At 55.0% G+C, this 17,569-nt stretch overlaps 1 protein-coding gene across 8 annotated transcripts in view; it reads left to right on the forward strand.

Annotated features, from left to right (window-relative positions):
* Window positions 1-15,730, forward strand: part of TRIM9 (tripartite motif containing 9) — a 70,742-nt gene extending 55,012 nt beyond the window's left edge. For 2 of the 8 annotated variants that reach the window (XM_064461145.1, XM_064461146.1), the window contains exons 7-13: window positions 749-887; window positions 6,326-6,514; window positions 8,894-8,935; window positions 9,659-9,682; window positions 10,720-11,023; window positions 11,747-11,909; window positions 13,988-15,730. In XM_064461145.1, the coding sequence (XP_064317215.1) occupies window positions 749-887; window positions 6,326-6,514; window positions 8,894-8,935; window positions 9,659-9,682; window positions 10,720-11,023; window positions 11,747-11,909; window positions 13,988-14,050 (924 nt within the window). In that variant the 3' untranslated portion in view covers window positions 14,051-15,730. The other 6 variants (XM_064461147.1, XM_064461148.1, XR_010374533.1 and 3 more) reach the window with 5 other exon arrangements.
* Window positions 15,731-17,569: the final 1,839 nt, after the last annotated feature.

Here is a 17,569-nt window from a genome sequence, read left to right on the forward strand (position 1 = left end):
AAGCTCTGGGGACATGCACCCACCTGGCAAGAAAAGGAGCCTGATTCTAGCATTGGCTCTGGAAGCAGCAGCACCCTATCACCTCGGGCAGCAAAGTGGAACAGGCTCTGGAGTGGGTGGAGGGCAGCGAAGCCTTCCCACGCAGGTGCGCTGCTTCTGCGCAGAGCCTCCGTCTGCTGCACGAAGGGCAGCAAACAGGGCTTTGTCTTGGGATCTGCTAAGTACAAGTCAGTCCTATGCATTTTAGTAGCCCATAGGCCTGTTCACTGCTGTCCCTGCTCGCACAGCTCCATTCCTGAGCAGGGCTACAGCAGCAGAAGCCGGGGAGTCAGCACCCATTCAGTGTGATCACCTTGTTTTGTATGAGGGAATGCTTCGATCCTGCCACCCAAGAGCATGGAAAATTGTTTTCTGCGAGGATGTTTCTGTGTCCTGGGCTCAGTCTGTATAAATTCCTCTCTCTGGCCGAGCCCCTCTGGGATTCAGTGGGAGCTTGGCTGGGATTGATGCCTTATGACTTGGTTGTATGAGTAGCATGTCCTTCCCCTATAGAAACTGGTTTTATGGGGCAGTATTGTCAAAGAATAAATCACAGGGCCATTTTGCTCTGCTTTAGCCATATGCAATGCTCATGAGTCTGTCCCAGAGAGCAGAGCATGGCTGAACCCTGTGTGTCACGCCCGCCGGGAGCTGTTTCTCCCACCTGCGGGACTCCATGGTCTGGGCACTAATTGTGCTTGCTTTGCAGGAGGTGTACGTGGGCAAGGAGACCATGTGCACGGTGGACGGGCTTCACTTCAACAGCACATACAGCGCACGTGTCAAAGCCTTCAACAAAACAGGAGTCAGCCCGTACAGCAAGACCCTGGTCCTCCAGACATCTGAGGGTAAGGCATTGCAACAGCTCCAGTCCGAAGCGCTCGGACACTGCTCACACGCACGCTTGGGGCCCGTCCAGCCCACCCAAGCTTAGCATTGCACTACAGGGAACCGCTCCGCTGGTCCTCCAGTACCTCAGCAGTCATTGCGGGAAAGCCAGCACTGACAGGAGGAGGAAAGTTTATGTCAGGAGCCTTGAACAGTGCCAGAATTTCTCTCTCACTCCTTTCCTTTGCAGATGTTCTTTGGGGAGGTACAGTGAGAGCCATCTTGCAGAGAGGTATTTAAAATCTGGTTGCAGCAGGGTTTGTATTACACAAAGGGAAGCTCAGTGTTTTCATTAATTCCATTTAAAACAAAACAACTCTGTCAACATTGCTCCTGAGACACTAAAGGCTGTGCGTGGCTGCACAATGCCATAACCGCACGATGTCTCCTCCAGCCCCTGGCAGTGCACGGCAGAGAGCAGAGGGACCGTGGAGGCGCACGGGTGTCCTTGCTGACCCACGGGGCGTACAGCCAGCCACGCCGGCGTTGTCTGCATCACCCCCGCACAGGCAGGCACTCAGAATATTAAACACTCCCTTGCAGGTTGCAGAGGAGTCTCCCAACCTGACTTTAAGTACATTTGTCACACCAGGCACTTAATCCATTGTGGAAAATCGGCTTGCTTCTGACATGCAGGTAGAGAGTCGTAGGGTTAGCTCTGAGAAACGAGGTGGGAGTCAGAAGCAGCGGGAGATGCAGCCATGAAGGAAGGAATCAGCCCCCATCAGCACGCCTGCCTTGCTGCCAGGCAAGAAACCCCTCCTTGGGAGTTTTACATGCTTGGTGGAATCCCTTTTCCTTACTCCCAGACTATAATCTGTCTTTTCCAAGCCATGTGAAGATTTATTTTGCAGCAGCATTGCCAGACCTGGCTGGCAGCTGGCTCAAGAGCAGCAGCGTGTCCCTGCAGCCCCAGCTGCTGCCGGCAGACACAGTCTGGGGTAAGAAGGGAACACACATAGCTCCTGGGGCTGCTGGTGGGGCAGAAAGAGGGTGAGATCCTTCTTGCCACAGAGCACCTCTGGTGGCTTTGAGTAAGGAGAAAAAGGGGTTTCTGCTGGAAACCGATTTATGGACAGAAGCAGAACAAGGCTGTGCAGAGCGTTTTCACTTGCTTGCCTGCACCCATCTGCAGGAGGTAACTGTTCCAGCTCAGAAAGAGCATATGCCAGGACAGGTCAGTGAAGAATGGCACTCACACGTGGCAGGGGTAGAGTGGACAGCAAATCTGTGGCAAACATTTCTCATACAAGAGGAAAAAGACTCAAATCACAGGCCACAAAGGCCTTGGCACATCTGTCTGAGAGCTGTGTGCATGTTTGCAAAGCTGGGCACCAGCATCAACGAAGATGCAGCATTCCTCTGGAGATCCAAGGATGGGACAACTCGGATCCAGCCCCACACTGGGGCGGCCAGGACTGCCCCCAAAGCCTGAAGATCAACAGTTCTCACCCACTTCGATGCCCAGCTTCACCAGCCTTTGCAGGAGACAGCAGAGCTTCTCATCACGTTGGTGTCTCATAAGACCCATTTGAAACACAATTTCCTAACGAAAACCAGTTGGGCTTTAAGTCGCCCTAGCCAGGAGTTTGCAGGGTCCCTGCTATGATCTTTCCAGCTCTGCTCTCCTCTCATAGGTGTTTTCATTGTCGAGCCAAGCTCACCTACTGCACAGCTCAAAAATACGAAGGAACCTGGGAGAAAATAGCTGTTTGTGGTCCCAGCAGGCCAGGCTGTGCTTGGGGCTGGTGCCTCGCTCTGTGCCAGCAAACGGATGTTTCACTCTTCTGAGCATCGGATGAAAGTTTGCTGCATTCAGCCTTTCCCTGAATGGGCTTTTGCTTTTGTTATTCCAGCACAAGAGAAAGAGGGAGAAAAAGTCAAATGGGCCTGGAGCATTTTCTGCTCTTAGAGGCTGTCTGAGCTTTTTGGACTCAAAGTGAAATAAATTACATCTGTGTGCAGCTTCCGGATATCCGAGTGACTTGTTGAATAGAGCCGCCTCGCACATCACAGCTCTCGGTTAGGCTTTTATTCCTGGCTTTTACAGCAGCATCAGGCCTTTAAGTGCTATTTTGTCTGAAGTAGGCTTAGCTTTCCCCTTCAACCATGCTCTGCAGCTTGCTGCAAAGTGTTCATGCAGGAAAAAGGGACAAAAGAAGATACGGGCTCGATATGAAGAGAGCATCTCTCTGAACACGGCTGTCCTGCTCTAAGTGGTTATGAGAAATTCTGCTTAGAGGGTGTTATTTAAAAGTTGGCTTCTAGTCCTAGCACGAGGTCCTTATCCACATCCTGTGGAAGTTATCTGAAGTCTTTCTTTTGCCTTCGGTGAGCAGTGAAATGGGCTGTGGAGGCTAGAGCAGGGAGTGGAATGTCTTGCAGGCTCTCAGCATCTGAAGAGAACAAGGATGAGAAGAGGGTAAGGTTGTGTCTGGGCCTCTGCAGGCATGCCTCTGTGGTCCTGCCCAGCTGAACAGCCGAGGCAAGCCAGCACTGAGAGGAATGTCCCACGGGAAGGCAGCACACGCACAAGTGTACAGCAAGCTGCAGAGCACCTTCCCAGCCCGTACTGTGGCATGTCTTCTCCTGCTCATTCCAATGGAATTACGTTTTCCAGCTGAGGAAATTGCAGTTCACTCTTTAAAGCTGGTGCTCAATGCCACCAGCAGGGCAAGGTGGCTCCTGGCTGGGAGAAGGTGTGTGCCCCAGAGCCCTTCCCATGTGCCAGACCCTATAGGGTTTCCCAGGGATGAAGATGCTCATCATCAGCACAGCCAAATGGCAGGAAGGGCTGCCATGGTCCTTACCTTGAAATGTGTCCTCTCCCTACCTGACATCAGGCTGTTTCTCAGTAGCCCTAGGAGTATCTCTTGCCCTGAAACATCTTAGCCACTGCCTCCCAGGACCATTGCTGCAGGCTCTAAGGCACTGCAATGTGGAGCCTGTCGTAACTTCTCTGTTTCTTCAGCACCTGCGTGAAGTTCAGTTGTAGGCTTGGAAATCAGTCTGGAAGAAAGTTGGCAAGGTGACCCTGTCGTTAGGCACAGACATCTTACAAAGCTTGGCTGGTGACAGCACTGCTCGCCTGCCCTTGCCTCCGGGAGGCCTCAGGTCTTCCCCCAGCCTCCTCTTCTCTGGTCTGGGCAGCCCCAGCTCTCTTGGTCTTGCCTCATCCAGCAGATTTTCCAACCTCTGGCCAGTCTCCTGCTGACTTTGGGACCCAGTCTGTTTTCCTCCCGGCACTTTCCCGTTTTCACCCTACCCACAGCCTTGGGGCTGTGCACAATGCACAGTTCCATGTTGCATTCGTGGCTGTAGCAAGAGCAGCCTCTGAAGAAGCCTCACAGAAGCCCCTGGCTCCAGTCTGCTGGTCAAGGTGGGATGGAAACGGCTGCTCCCAGGAAGAGGCAACTAATGCTTGGTAGCAAGGAGCAGAGGAGGAGATGTCCCAGTTGCAGTGGGATTAGAGTCTGCAGGTGGGCTGGCTGCTGGGCTGCTTTTCTCTCCCAAGGATTTCTGAGATGACTTCTGAGTCCCTCCAGTGTTGTTTCTTTCCACGGGCTGTCCAGCAAGCTGGATGGTGGAATGAAGGACCAATTCGCCCCAGGTGGAGATAGAGAAGAGGAGCTCAGCAGTGCTGAGCGTCCCTGCCTGCTCCCCAGGGCCAGACCTGCACTCCTGGCTGGTGCAGAGGTTCGACCTCCCTCCTGCCAAAACCTGCTGCTTCATTCTCACCCATCCCCAGGTCTGCTTGACTGCCCACACCTTGGCCCTTCCACTGGGCTGCTTCGTGCCTTCAGCCATGCTCTCCTGGCATGTGCCACCTGTGCTGCCTGCAGCTGTGCATGCACAGCCAGTGTGTGTCTCCGCTCTGCCATCTCTCGGCTGCTTTGAGTCTCCAGCTTTAGGCATGGCAAGCCTGGTTTTGGCTTCTTGCATCTTTGGTGAGACACAAGCCTAGGAGCAGAGGATCAGGGAGGAACACCTGGCTTGTCACACTCTGCCCTGCTGTCCCCTCTCCTGGGTTCCCAAACTAGGCCAACTCTGCCAACATCACGAGCAGCCGCTCCCAGCTGCCTCTGCCACCCGCCCGAGCTGGGGATGTGGCAAAGGGGCTTGGGCACCACCCAAGAGAGCACTTCCCCAGCCTAGTCAAGCACCAGAAGCTTTCCTCTTCTTTCAAGCCCAGTTCCTCATCTGGGGCCTGACTTTTAAGTTCCTTACCAACCGTGGAGTGACCCTCAGCAGCAACCAGGGCTTTTTGACCGGCAGCTTTTGGGAAGGGGTGAACAACACAAGGGGAGATACGCTGCAAGGAGCTATAGGGACGTAAGATACGAGTTAGGGAGAGCAATGAACTGGCTACTCTTGGTAGTGGTTCCTCTTGCTCTTGGTAGATGTTAGAGGGCATGTCCCTCCCTAACCTTGAGCTCCGTTTACTGACCTGTTGTGCAATAATTTATTTAACCCGTGTCTGAACCCACTGACACTCTTTGCTTCCACAGCCTCGCGCAGCAGCAAGTTGCAGAAGTCACAATCCACTGTGCAAAGAAACGCTTCCATTTATCTGTTTTAACATGATTTCCAGCTCCATCCGTATTTACAGCTAAGACAGGAAAGCTGGGGATACAGTGTCCAGGAGTTTATCTGATTTGAATGTGTGGAGGATGGTGGATCCTACATTTTCATGTTAACATATCCCTTGACAAGGCTAGGGAAGAAGTTGCAGGAGATGACCACTTATGGTAGTGGGGAATGGAAGCTGATGACCCAAAAGGTTCCCTCTACTCTGACATTTTGCTGTGAATCACGAGTTAAATTCTTACTGTAAGGCTCAGATGTGTTTTGACAGGTACAAAGGGATACCAAGAACACAACATCCCGAACAACCTTTGAGTAAGGTGGGTGCTTGGTGGTACTTAGGGTTATATAGCTTAGTACAGCCCTGAAAAATGCCTTTCAGCGTTAGCAACCGACTAGCTTTTATGACAGTTATTATTGTGCACAAAAAGGTATAAGATGTATTGAAGAACAATGGGAAGGGTGCATGGTAACTTGTGAATTTTTTTAGGTGCGTTACTGTGAAGAGGTGCAGGACTCACTTTAAAGAAAAGCGTATTGAATTTGTCATGATGACATGGGAACATTTTGGAAGATGAAAATATCTTTATTGCCGATACTGTCAGAGACAAGGCTTTCCTGAAGGGTCTCGCTGGGTTGCACAGCACCAGACATTTCTGCTCCATGCACCGTACGCACGCTCGCTGCAGCAGAGCAGGGTCCGTGCGTGCCGAAGCGTCTGTGCTCTGGTCCGAGGTCTGGTCTCGGGCGATGGAGTGGCACGGTCCGGCAGACCCGATTTCTGATCTCTAGTTTGCATTGATCTTACGTTTAGACACGCAGTCAGAAGAACAGACCCTCCCTTTTCCAGTGCCTTTGGAAAGATCGCAGCTTCGTAGAATGAGTCCTTTCTCCTCCACCCTTAATCTACAACCCAGCTTTCCGGGGAGATCCTACTTTGAGCTAAGATCTTCGGCCCACCAGCTGAGCTTGCATTCTTCCTTACAGTCCCTGAATTCAGCCGGTGAGCTGAGTGCCTCTGGCATGTCCTCTTGGTCTGTGCTTCTGGGCATCTCCAAATTATTTGTTTGTTTTGTTCCGTTGTGTTTGTTTTTCCCATGACATGCGGATGGCAGGGGAAACTCCTTCTGTTTGTCAGTGGCCTGCTCCTGCCGCAGAGGGACTTTCAGTGGCGTAGTTCTCGTGGTGTGTTCATCTGTACGTACCAGCATGGGCAGTTTCAGGCGTGGGGTGATGGAGCAGCACAGTAACTCCTTACATGGGTGCTGTTCTTGGCAGGGCCGGCATGGCTGAACCATTTCGCACAGCCAGCCGGCAGAGCAGATCCCTCATCTCTAGTTTGTGTTGATCTTGTGTCTAGGGGCAGTCAGAAGGACAAACCTTCCCTGGGAGAAACCTGTGGGCGCATCTCAATGGTTTGCTTTCCCTACACAACCAGAAAACTCAGCCTCTGCTGTGAGATTTGTTCTGTGAAATCAGTTTGCTCAATTAAATCTAGACCTCTCTTAAGAAAGAAGCAAGCCTAGATGCAAGCAAGGTCTAGCTAAGGCCAGCTTACAGACCCCTTGCAGTCTGGCTTCTTAAGACCCTTAAGACGTGGATCTCATTTGCTCAGCTTTGAGCACTAGGCTCAGCTTTTGCAAAACCAGACATGATCGTATCGAAGTCTTGTTTTCTGCAGAGCAGAGGAAACCACTCCCGTGATACCTTGCTCGTCTGGCTGCACCCACAAGCACTTTGCTTCCCTCCTTGCACCCGGTCCTCGTGGGCAGTACAGGCAGAACGAGTGATGGTATCGGTAGCCAGCGAAGGAGCCACAGGCACCGTGCATCTCTCAGAGCTGTTTTCTAACCAGTCTTTGCACATCTTCCGTTGCTAAAGATCCTGGGCCCTGATTCTTCCTCTGCTCTGGATTTACACCATTCCATGGGCTCCAATGGAGTAATTCATGGCGTTCTCTGGTGTAAGCCCAGGAAGAATGGGGGCCCCCGATTGTTTGATTTCCATCCCATAACCCGGAATGAGGAATGCTGCAGCATGACCCTTGCCAGAATAACCAGGGGCCCTGCAACTTTCTTTTCTTTGTGCTTTTTATGTTTTATTTCTCATTGTACCGCTGTGCACTAATGGCTTGAACTCTGTTTTGTTACGGACATTTCTTACTTTGTGTCCAGTGTACCGAGATCCACTGCGATGGCCACGAGCGATACTTGTGTGTGCAGTACGGACCCCTGCAGCCACGGTCTGGGGTGGTGGGGCAGGGCGAAACGGGGTCCGAATGTGCCCGTGTGTCCGTGCTGTTTCGCGCTCAGGTGAACTTGTATCACAGCGACGCGCAGAGACCTTGAAAACCACTCTTTGAATTGGGGCAAGGGGCGCGATTCATTAAAACAGCCTCAGGAGGTGCTGCTTGGCACTCGCCATGGAGCACAACTACGGCCAGGTGCTGTCCCACCAACACGCACGTCAGCAGGGTGAAGAGCCTGCTTCCTTGCCCGAGGAGAGGTAAAAACCAGTCACAGAGCAATACTGGTGCTGGATTTCCTTAAAATCCAGCACCCATCACAAATGCCCTCCCATGCAGTGCCAACGTGGGGCTCCGTGTTGTCCTCTCCACCTGGTGAGGACAATCTCCTGGATCAGGACAAGCCCCTGGATCAGTCCCCAGCTGCAGCCCAGCTCCCAGGAGGTGTTTGCGGCCAGTCAGGCACAGCCCAGTCGCAGGAGGGTGAAAGGCACCCCAGCACACCCTGCCCATGCAGCTGCAGCCAAAGGTGCAGCCTGGTGCCCTCTGGGTGCTGGCGGGGCTCTGAGGCCAGGTATCTGCCCCCAGAGACCCCCTCTCCTGCTCTGCTCCTGCCCAGACCGCATGGACAGCAGGGGAGGCAGCCCGGGAGAGCTCGGTGGTCACTATTCACTGGACACGCCAGTGGCTGCTCTGCTTTCATCAGTCCCTGTCCTCCAAGGAGTGGTTTGGGTTTAAGTGATTCAAGAGAGTCAATCTAGAGAATCCTTACCAAGCAGCCAAGACATTCTGCCAAGGCTAAAATTTCCTGCCCCTTTTCTGGAGAAAAGTCCAATGATTTGGCATCCCGAGCAGGTAGCGATCAGACTTGATGCTCTTGAAGGCTGTGATGGGATCTGGCCGTGGAAGAGCAGATACTCCACAAGTCCCAGAGGTGAGGCTCACCAATACGGCCAACAGTTCACACTCAAACCCACGGGTCATATTTGTGACCCCTCTCCGTGCTCTCTGGCTTTTAATGAATCAGGCCTCCCGTGGCTGGCTGGATGCTTAGTTAAAGGTTAAATGCTCATGAGTGTTTTTCAGGTGGTTGTTGTTTCTTAGTTGTGATGTGTGAAATGTAGTATCTCTTTATAGGATGCAATTTTGAGACACAAGGAACGCCTTACTCTCAATTAGGCAAGTATATTTATTACAATTAACTGGCACCTACTCCATGTTGCTCATCCTTTTTTCTTTTTTTTTTTCTTTAAATCTTTAACTTTTCTGCGTCGAGGGAGCAGCATTTCTTGTGCACACCCTGCTTGCAGGGTGCTCTCGGGTGTCACGGCAGTAGGCAAATTCAGAGGAGGAATAGTCATTGCTGTACAATGTAAAGGCATTTTAAGTTTTCTCCCACATGGTTTTAAAGAGAAGCCTGAAGTCAGCGCTCTGGAAGCAGCCCCCTAATTAAGAACCAACCCTTCTGCTCAAATCAACACATATTCCTGTTCATTAAGGGCGCTTGAATGTGGGCCAAATGCCGAGGAGGTGATTAGCCCCTCTGCAGCTAATTGGAGCGAGTGTTGTCGTAGCTGGGTGCCTGTCCCATGCACACTGCCTGCCTCCGGGGCAGCGGCGCTCAGCAGCCGGCCCGTTCGTTCCCCTGGGAGAAGGATCCCCGTGCCCAGCCCAGCGGGATTCCCTCCTCGGGCAGCTCGCCCACCGTGCCGGGCAGCCTGCACCCGCTGGCAGCCCCAGCCCGTCCCCGCTCCGTCTCTCCCCACCTTCACGCAAAACGCTGAAAGGTCCGTGCGCTCGCTGGAGAAGCAGGCAAGCAGAAATTTGTTTCTCCTTCCTTTCTTTACCCAACTTTACGTGCTGTTTTCTCTCCTGCATGCCTTTCCTTGGGAATGACCACAGTTGACATTAAAAAAATGGTGGCAGGTACGGAATCACCTCCGTCAAGTTGCGAAACCGGGGCACCCGCGTGCATGTGAGCTGTCTTGTGAAACGATGCAATAAATCAATGAATAAATCTCACCAGAGTGTTGTATTTTTAAGCCGTATTTACTCCTGCAGGCGTGAGAGTGTTTTGTGGATGTGTCAGTTCACGTTTCAGTGACCGCTGGAGAAAACCACCTGGGGAACCGGGCTGGTGGCTTGTGACCGTGCCTCTGTCTTGTCGAGGACGTGACACTGTGTCTGTCAGATTTGCAGTATCCGAGTCCCGTGCATTTAATCCAGCAGCCGTACCGAGTCGTGGAGGTTTTGGGGCATTTTCCAGCCTTCCCATGAGCTAGCTCTTGTCTTACGTGTGGCTGGTGGCTCTGCAGGGAGGTTTCTCGGTGTGACGTAGCATCTCTGTCGATGTAGATCTTTGTATGTGCTTTTGGTTCCCAGGACTGCCAGCCCTCAAATACACACACAGAGTTTATCTGCTCGTCCTCAGTCCCCTTCCCACACTGGGCCTGACCCTGCAAACTGTTGCTTGCATGAGTAACCCTTAGTCGTAAGAGGAAGTTATGTTAGCTAGAGCCTGGAGACCTGGCCAGGATCACACGTTTCCTTCTGCTAGGGGCAAATTTTAGGAGATGGTGAGGATCCTGCGGGCTCACAAGCTGGGACAGACAGACAATGGGAGGGGATGGAGACAGGCAGGCACCGGGGAGCAGCAAGAGCAAAAATGGTCTGAGTCCCGGCCGTAAAACCTCAGCCACGCTGGCAGGCTGGAGCTGCACAAGCTCAAAGCATCCCTCCATGATGGAAGGCACCCCCCGTGAGCCAGCAGCCCCCTCCGCTGTGCAGCTCCCTGCCCGCTTCTCGCCGCCGCGCCGGCGGGCAGCAGCGCGAGCCCCCGCCGTGCCTCCGCGCTACGTGTCGGCCCTGCATGCCGCATGCGCTGTGTGGTGTCCGCTCCACGTGCTCGGTCACTGACGGCCGTGCTCCCGCCAGACTAACCTGATGTTGTTTGTGTGTTCCAGTTGCTTGGTTTTCTTTCGATCCTGCCTCTGCCCATGCTGACATCATCTTTTCTAATGACAACCTGACTGTCACCTGCAACAGCTATGATGACAGGGTTGTGCTGGGGAAAACGGGCTTTTCCAAAGGGCTCCATTACTGGGAGCTGTCAATCGATCGTTACGATAACCACCCTGACCCTGCCTTTGGTGTGGCACGCATTGATGTCCTGAAGGATGCCATGCTGGGCAAGGACGACAAGGCTTGGGCCATGTACGTGGACAATAACCGGAGCTGGTTCATGCACAACAATTCGCACACCAACAGGTACGTGGTCTGGAACAGGGTCTTCCTCCCAGAGACCACAACCCAAATCTCAGCCCAAGTAAGAGCCCGTGGCTTTTCCAATTGCACCTACAAGTGCCCACGGAAGGGTGACATCGCTCCTAATTGCCTCTATTAGAGGATGTGCCCTTACCCCAAATGAAGGACAGTCCCTGCCTCCCTGTTTCTGCCTTGCTCCACTATTCCTTCCCTACCTACTGCGACTCTTTGTGCTGGGTCTTCCCCCGAGCATGCACGGCACAGCTCCCATGTAGCACCCCCTTCCCATTAACACCCAAAGCCTTGCAACTCGTGCAACAAGAAAATAGTGTTTGCCTTTATCCCTGTGCCACAGCTATTGCTCGCTTTCCCCGTGGGACAGCGGGGCTGGGGGCTTTGAAGCTTGCGGTAGCTCAGGGAGAGCCTGGTGTCACCTTCCTGCAGCTTCAAGGGCCGTCCTGTGGTGGGTCAGCAGGTTTCGAAGTGGGCCCTGCAGCTTTGCTCCCCAGGTCTGCTTGCTTTCCCCCATGGTTGTGTTGCTGTGGCATGATGGCAAGCAGACAGCACCTCTGAGGGAGGCTTGAGGAGGTGCCCAGACTCTTGCGAGCATGGCTGAGGTGCAGGTCACGGCCATCGTCAGCTGTCGAGGTCCGTGGCCTGAACCCTGATCCAGGAGCGCAAGGGACGTTAAGCTACAGAGATGCTCTGCTCTTCTCGCCCCCGCAGAACCGAGGGTGGGATAACGAAAGGTGCCACAGTGGGAGTGCTGCTGGATTTGACCAGGAGGACCTTGACATTCTCCATCAATGAGGACCAGCAAGGGCCTGTCGCCTTCGAAAACCTGGAGGGCCTCTTCTTCCCCGCAGTCAGCCTCAACAGGAACGTGCAGGTACGTGCTTTGACCGTGCTCTCCGGAGCACCATGGCATAGCCTGTGGCAGAGTTGCTGGCAGACTCCCTGTAATGCTGCTGTCACTGCAGTGTGTGTTGATGCTCAGCAGCATGGGGACTTTGTGGAGCAGGGAGGGCTGTTGTGCAACAGGGGCAGCTTGGAAAGAGCTAAACTTACACCCTAAACCACCTGTGAGTCTCTGAAATCAGGACAGGCCTTCCTGCAGCCACAGCTGCTGTCCCCACTCCCGGCTGCGGGTTTCTCTGTCAGGGCTGATGAAGCACCAGGGTTCTCCGGCCCTCCCTGGCTGATGGGGTTTGATACTACCCCACAAGAGCCTCACCAGCTTGTACAGCTCTCCCAGGACCCAGATAGGAGCACTACCAGGGAGAAAGGCACCTTTTAAAACCTATTTTCCTCTGGGGACTTTCAAACCCCTCTTCTCTCCCTCTCTCCCAAGCTCTCAGCTCTCCTGAACATCACCAAGCAGTGCCTCCCTGGGCCTATCCGGTATTTTCATCTTTCATTTTTCTTCTCACTGATCTCATCCCTGCTACCCTGTCCCCCAACAAGTCCCCCGTGTTCACCGAACCTGGCTTTGGCACAACCGCTCTAGCACCACTTGCACCTCCAGCTCTGCACAAGTGCCTAGGCACATCCTAGGACGCATGCATGGAATGGGTGACCGCGGGGTATCGAGCATTTTGGCATGGTCTTCTGCAGTGGATGTCAAAGGTATCGCCTCTGGGAAAGGGCAGAGGCACCAAGTGGCCTCTCTAAATTTGGGGCCCCCCAAGGGCCTTGCAGGGTGGGGAGTCTGCCCAGAGAGGGGCTGGCAAATGGGCGATGTGCCAGGGCTGTGCCAGTGTTTAATTAGGAAACATTAAGGAAGCCCATCTTGTCCACGCTGGTTTTAGAGGTTACTGTGTGAATCTGGTGTGGTAAAAACATCCTGTGATGGGTTTAATTCCTACTACAATATTCTACACAGCCCCAAAAGACAAGCGTGTTTCTAAAGCCCCTCTGCTTTCTGATGGTTCTCTGGGCAAGGCAGAGCTTAAATCCCCTGACAGCAGAAAAGTCCCATGGGATGCTGATAAAAGGCTGCTAATAAACCCAAGCCATTCATTATCCTTCTTCAAAGGTATATGAGTAATTAAAAGCTACTCTAATTAAGAGGAGAATAATTGTATTTTAGCCAAAAGTTTTCTATAAGCCTGTATCTGAAGGGGAAAATGCTGCTGTTCCAATAAGAGAAGGAATTGTGTTTTCCTCCCAAACTGAAGTATTTGTGGAGAGAACTGAATTACCCATGCGCAGCTCCTCGGCACATCTGTGGGTGTCTGCAGGACCTGGCCCCTTGCCTGGTCAGTCCATATAAGCAGAGCCTGCCCGCATCCCTTCCTATGGACCAGGGGTTTCCTAGCCACCATGAGGTCTCTGGTATTCCTCTCACTTCCCCTTTGTCCCTGCCCTGCAGTCCCTGCTGCATCGCTCCCCAACGCCAGACGATGCTGGGCCGAGTGCCCACCTCCCATATTGCACTTGAGCATCCCCCCCACGCCGTAGCATGGCCCTGCCCCGGCACCCTGCTGCCGCTCAGCTTCCCCGCTGCAAAGGTCCTTCCTCCCACCCGCAGTCGGCCACGTCCCCTCTGTGCTCGGCTTGGGGGCTTCTCAGAGGTCTCCTTCTGTACTGAGAGGCTTTGCTGTCCTTGAGGCCCCTCCCCACCCTTTTGTCCATCCCATCTGCAGAAAGACCGAGCTGCTGCCGTGTCCCACCTCTCCGGCAGCCGACTGATGGATCCATCCACAGCCGGCTGGGAATATCTGAGGCTTAGTACTGCTGGTCCAAGCGGTCGCACTTCGCAAGGGCCCCAGCAGCACAAGCAAGTCATAAAACAGCAAGACAGAGCCACCGCCGTGGTCCTGGGGACAGCCCCTCCCACCCCCCAGGTCCCTGCCGAGGAGCGGTGGGCTCCCTTCAACCTCCCGCCTCGACGTGCCGGCTGCTGCGCCCTGGGCCATCCCACCAGGCACGGAGGGCTGCAGCTGAGCCCTGTATCTCTCGTTGCAGGTGACGCTGCACACCGGTCTGCCGGTCCCCGAATTCTACGCTTCGCGCTCGGCCATGCCATGAGGATGCTCCCGGAGCCGGCTGCCTCTTCTCGGGGTGAGAGGAGCCAGCCCGTTCCCTCCTGCGGGACGAGGCCGGCCGCCGAGCCGCCGGGTCCCTGCTCGGCCGCCGGCCAGAGACAGGGAGTCAAAGCGGGAAGGAAGAACCTGGCTTTTGGCCGTCTCTGATCTCCGCCCTCCCGCGCTGTCCTGTGTGTGTGCGCTTCGCTGTTTAGCTCTTTTTGGCTGATGAAGTACCTAGGTAGCCTGAGATGTTCCTCTGTGTCCGCTTTTAGGTTTGATTTTACTGATTTGAGTTGGGGTTTGGGGTGGGGGGCAGTTTCATCTCGTTTGGCAGAGCGCTTTCCCCCTCCTGTGGGGCTGGCTGGAGGGACCCCCGCCACGGGAAAGCTTTCGCCCACACCAGCCCCGTTACTTTGCAGGATATTTCTTTCCCCCGTGGCCTTTCTTGCAGAGTGCCCTCAGTCACGTGTAGAGGTGGGTCCTGGATTACCAGTCAGTCTCCGTGTCCTTACCAAAACGCCCGGCCCTGTCCCTCATCCCCCCGAGGTGTTTCTGTGGGGCGCAGTGGTGGAGTGGGGAGGGGGCCACCCTGTCCCAGGGTGCTCCCGGTGTTGGCAAGCCCTTGGCCTGGCTCCGAGCGCCCACGCAGCGCTCTCCCCCCGCTCCCCGCAGCCCGGCGCCGGCACGCACACCACAGCCATACACCGCAGAGCCCTCGCCCGGCTCTTTGGAGATTAGCGTTTATTTTTTTATAGTTGCCGTATAAAGCCTAGCCTTAAATACTAACTGATAGTGTCCTTCTGTTCACCGGAGAATTCATTCTGCAGTGAGGGTCTGATGGGGAGCCTGGGGATGAGGATGGGGATGGGGACGAGGGTGGGGATGAGGATGGGCATGGGGATGAGGAGGAAGGAGGGCTGGCCGCAGCCCTTCCATGCACTCAGGAATACGTGCCCGCTGCCCTGCCTGCGCCTGCTGCCGGCAGCAGTTCCCCTCAGCCTCCGCTCCCTACCCCAACTTTCTGGTAATTCAGAGGCAGGAGAGGAGCGGGAGGTCGCGGGCGCCGTGCCCGGTGCCAGCCCCCGTTCCCGTGCCGAGGGTGCCTGCATGCGCATGTCCCCACGCTTCGCTTTTGGGTCCCTCGCCGTGTCCCCAGCACGGATGGCGGGGCTGGGGGAGGTGACGGTGTCGCTGCCGGGCAGGCACCCGCGTGCCCAGGCTGGCCAGAGAGCTGCAGCTCCTCAATCCGGGGTCAGGGTGGGAGCTACGGGGATACCGGTCCAGCAGAAAGGCAAGTGTAAATAGAGCATTCCCCTCCAGCGCGCCCTCTCTCTAGGACGGTCCCATTCGTTCCCTTGTTGCTCTGGTATTAAGTTTATCTAATTTATTGGATGGGTGCTATCTTGTTGACTTAACACTGAGGAGTTTCTCTCAGCTGCAGGAGAGCCGTGTTGCGGGACAACGCCGAGCAGCTCTTTGGTGAATTCCTGACGAGCCCCCGTGGCCGGCTCACCCGGGGCTCCTCTCTCAGCCGTTACCCCCGGTTCTTTAGGATGTTCATGGTGCTTATTAGACTCCCAGTGATTGTAAGACGTCATCCCCCCGTACCGCGATGATAGCTGCATACAGCCGCTGTACTGAAGAGAAGTGTCATGTTTGCTGTTCTAATAAAGGACTTTTATGAGAGAACGGCAGAGCTTCCCAGAGCATCTCTGCGCCGCTACAGCCCCTGGCTTTGCTTCCCGTCTTGTCCTTCCCCCCCAGTGCGGGTCACCACAAGGCCCTGCACATCCCTGCGCTGTCCCCATTGGGAGACAGCAGCAGAGAACGGACAGAACTCGGTCCCTGGGCGGGGGGGGGCACAGAAGCCAGCTGAAACCCAGCACCGTGGCAGCACCGTGAGATGACAGAGCGGCGGGGGGAGCTTGTGCCGCCGTGTCCCCTTCCCTGGCACTGCAGCACCCTCTCCCCGTGACGGCGGACAGCCAGCAAGGTGGCAGCACCCACAGGGCGGCAGGGACAGGAGCTTTTATTTTCCACCCCACAACCAAGGGACACCCCAGGAGGGAGATGGGTCATTGCAAACCCCGTGTGACACCTGCAGGGCACGTGGGGAGCTAACCCAGGCCATGAACCCCAAATCCATCAGTCCCACATCCCATCTAGCCTTTTCCCAACCCTTTCCCAGCACACTCCTGTCTCCCTTTTTCATGTGCACAAGGAGCAGTGTCGAGTCCCCGTTCCCAGCGTGGGTGCTGAGCTGAGGCAGTGGGAGAGGGGAGGGGGCAGCTCCCAGCCCCACAGCAACACAGGGTCCTCCCAGGGCTCCCAGCTCCACCTGCAGCCATCAGCAGGGGGGTCTGGGTGGGCAAGGGACAGTCCTGGGCACCGAGGAGCCGTGATGTAAGGAAGGAGGGACAGCATCCAGCGGGAGGGAGGAATTACCTGGGCTGGATACAGAGCAGCATCTCCCTGGGGGGACAACAGTGCCCAGCACGGCCACCCCAACACCAGCCCTGGAGGCCCAGCCAGCACGAGAGATGGTGGCAAGGACCAGGTGGGGAAGAGAGATAAAATGATAGAAATCGTGAGGCGTCAAGAAGTGAAAGAGCCCAGCATTGCTGCAATGCACTGCTGGCAGTGTCAAAATCCCCTGGGGGGGAGAGTCTTTCTTCCAGAAATAGGGGCAAATGCTAAGGGATGAGTGGTGTGGAGGCCATTTCTGAAGGAGAGGCTTCTCCCAGGGGGCTGAGACGGGCTCGCTGTTGGACATTAGTGCCTGCTCTACGTTTTCCCAGAGTCGCTTCAAGAGAAGTTTTTGATGCGAGGCCTCTGAGCTCATCATGGGCTCAAGTCCAGGGCTAAAGAAAAACCGCTAATGCATTGCATTAAGTGCATTTATGTCTCAGAACGATGCTCATCCCTTCCAGAGGGGGAACGTGCCCGGGACACCAGAGATACACGAAATCACATCCTCCCTGCAGCATGTAAAACCCAGCCTGTAAGTCATGGCCTGGGGGAGGGAACAGCCCAGGGCCAGAGGACACCCACCACCCCAGCACTGGCCCCAGAGGCGAGGGCAGACCCCCCGCCAGCTGCATCCCCACTCCGACTTCCAAGAGAGCGGCACCAGAGGTCTTGTCAGGCTGCCCAAAGCCACCCAGGGCTCTGCCCCACGCTCGGCAGCTCCGGGAGCACTTTGCAGGGCACCGTTTGCACAGCTGCGATTTCCACCTGCGTTGGGAGGGCAGGGCCTGGATGCGAAATACCTGCTCTAGGCACCGAGCCCTCATCTGCTCTGCGTCTGGCATTTACTGACACCAAATCCATGCCCAAGCTTCCAGCCGGGCAATAATCCTTCAATTTACCCTGTGAAAAATCAGGAAGATGGGTCACATTCCTTCTTTTCCACATTGCACACGTGCAGTTTGGGCTGGTTCGGGAACCAGCCCCATCTCCACAGGCTTTGGGAAGCCGCTGCAGCCCTTTGCCAGGACCCGGCTCGGCGTGGAGCCCCGTG

Source organism: Phalacrocorax carbo, chromosome 9 (genome assembly GCF_963921805.1).
Source record: "Phalacrocorax carbo chromosome 9, bPhaCar2.1, whole genome shotgun sequence".
In the NCBI taxonomy this organism is placed as follows: domain Eukaryota; kingdom Metazoa; phylum Chordata; class Aves; order Suliformes; family Phalacrocoracidae; genus Phalacrocorax; species Phalacrocorax carbo.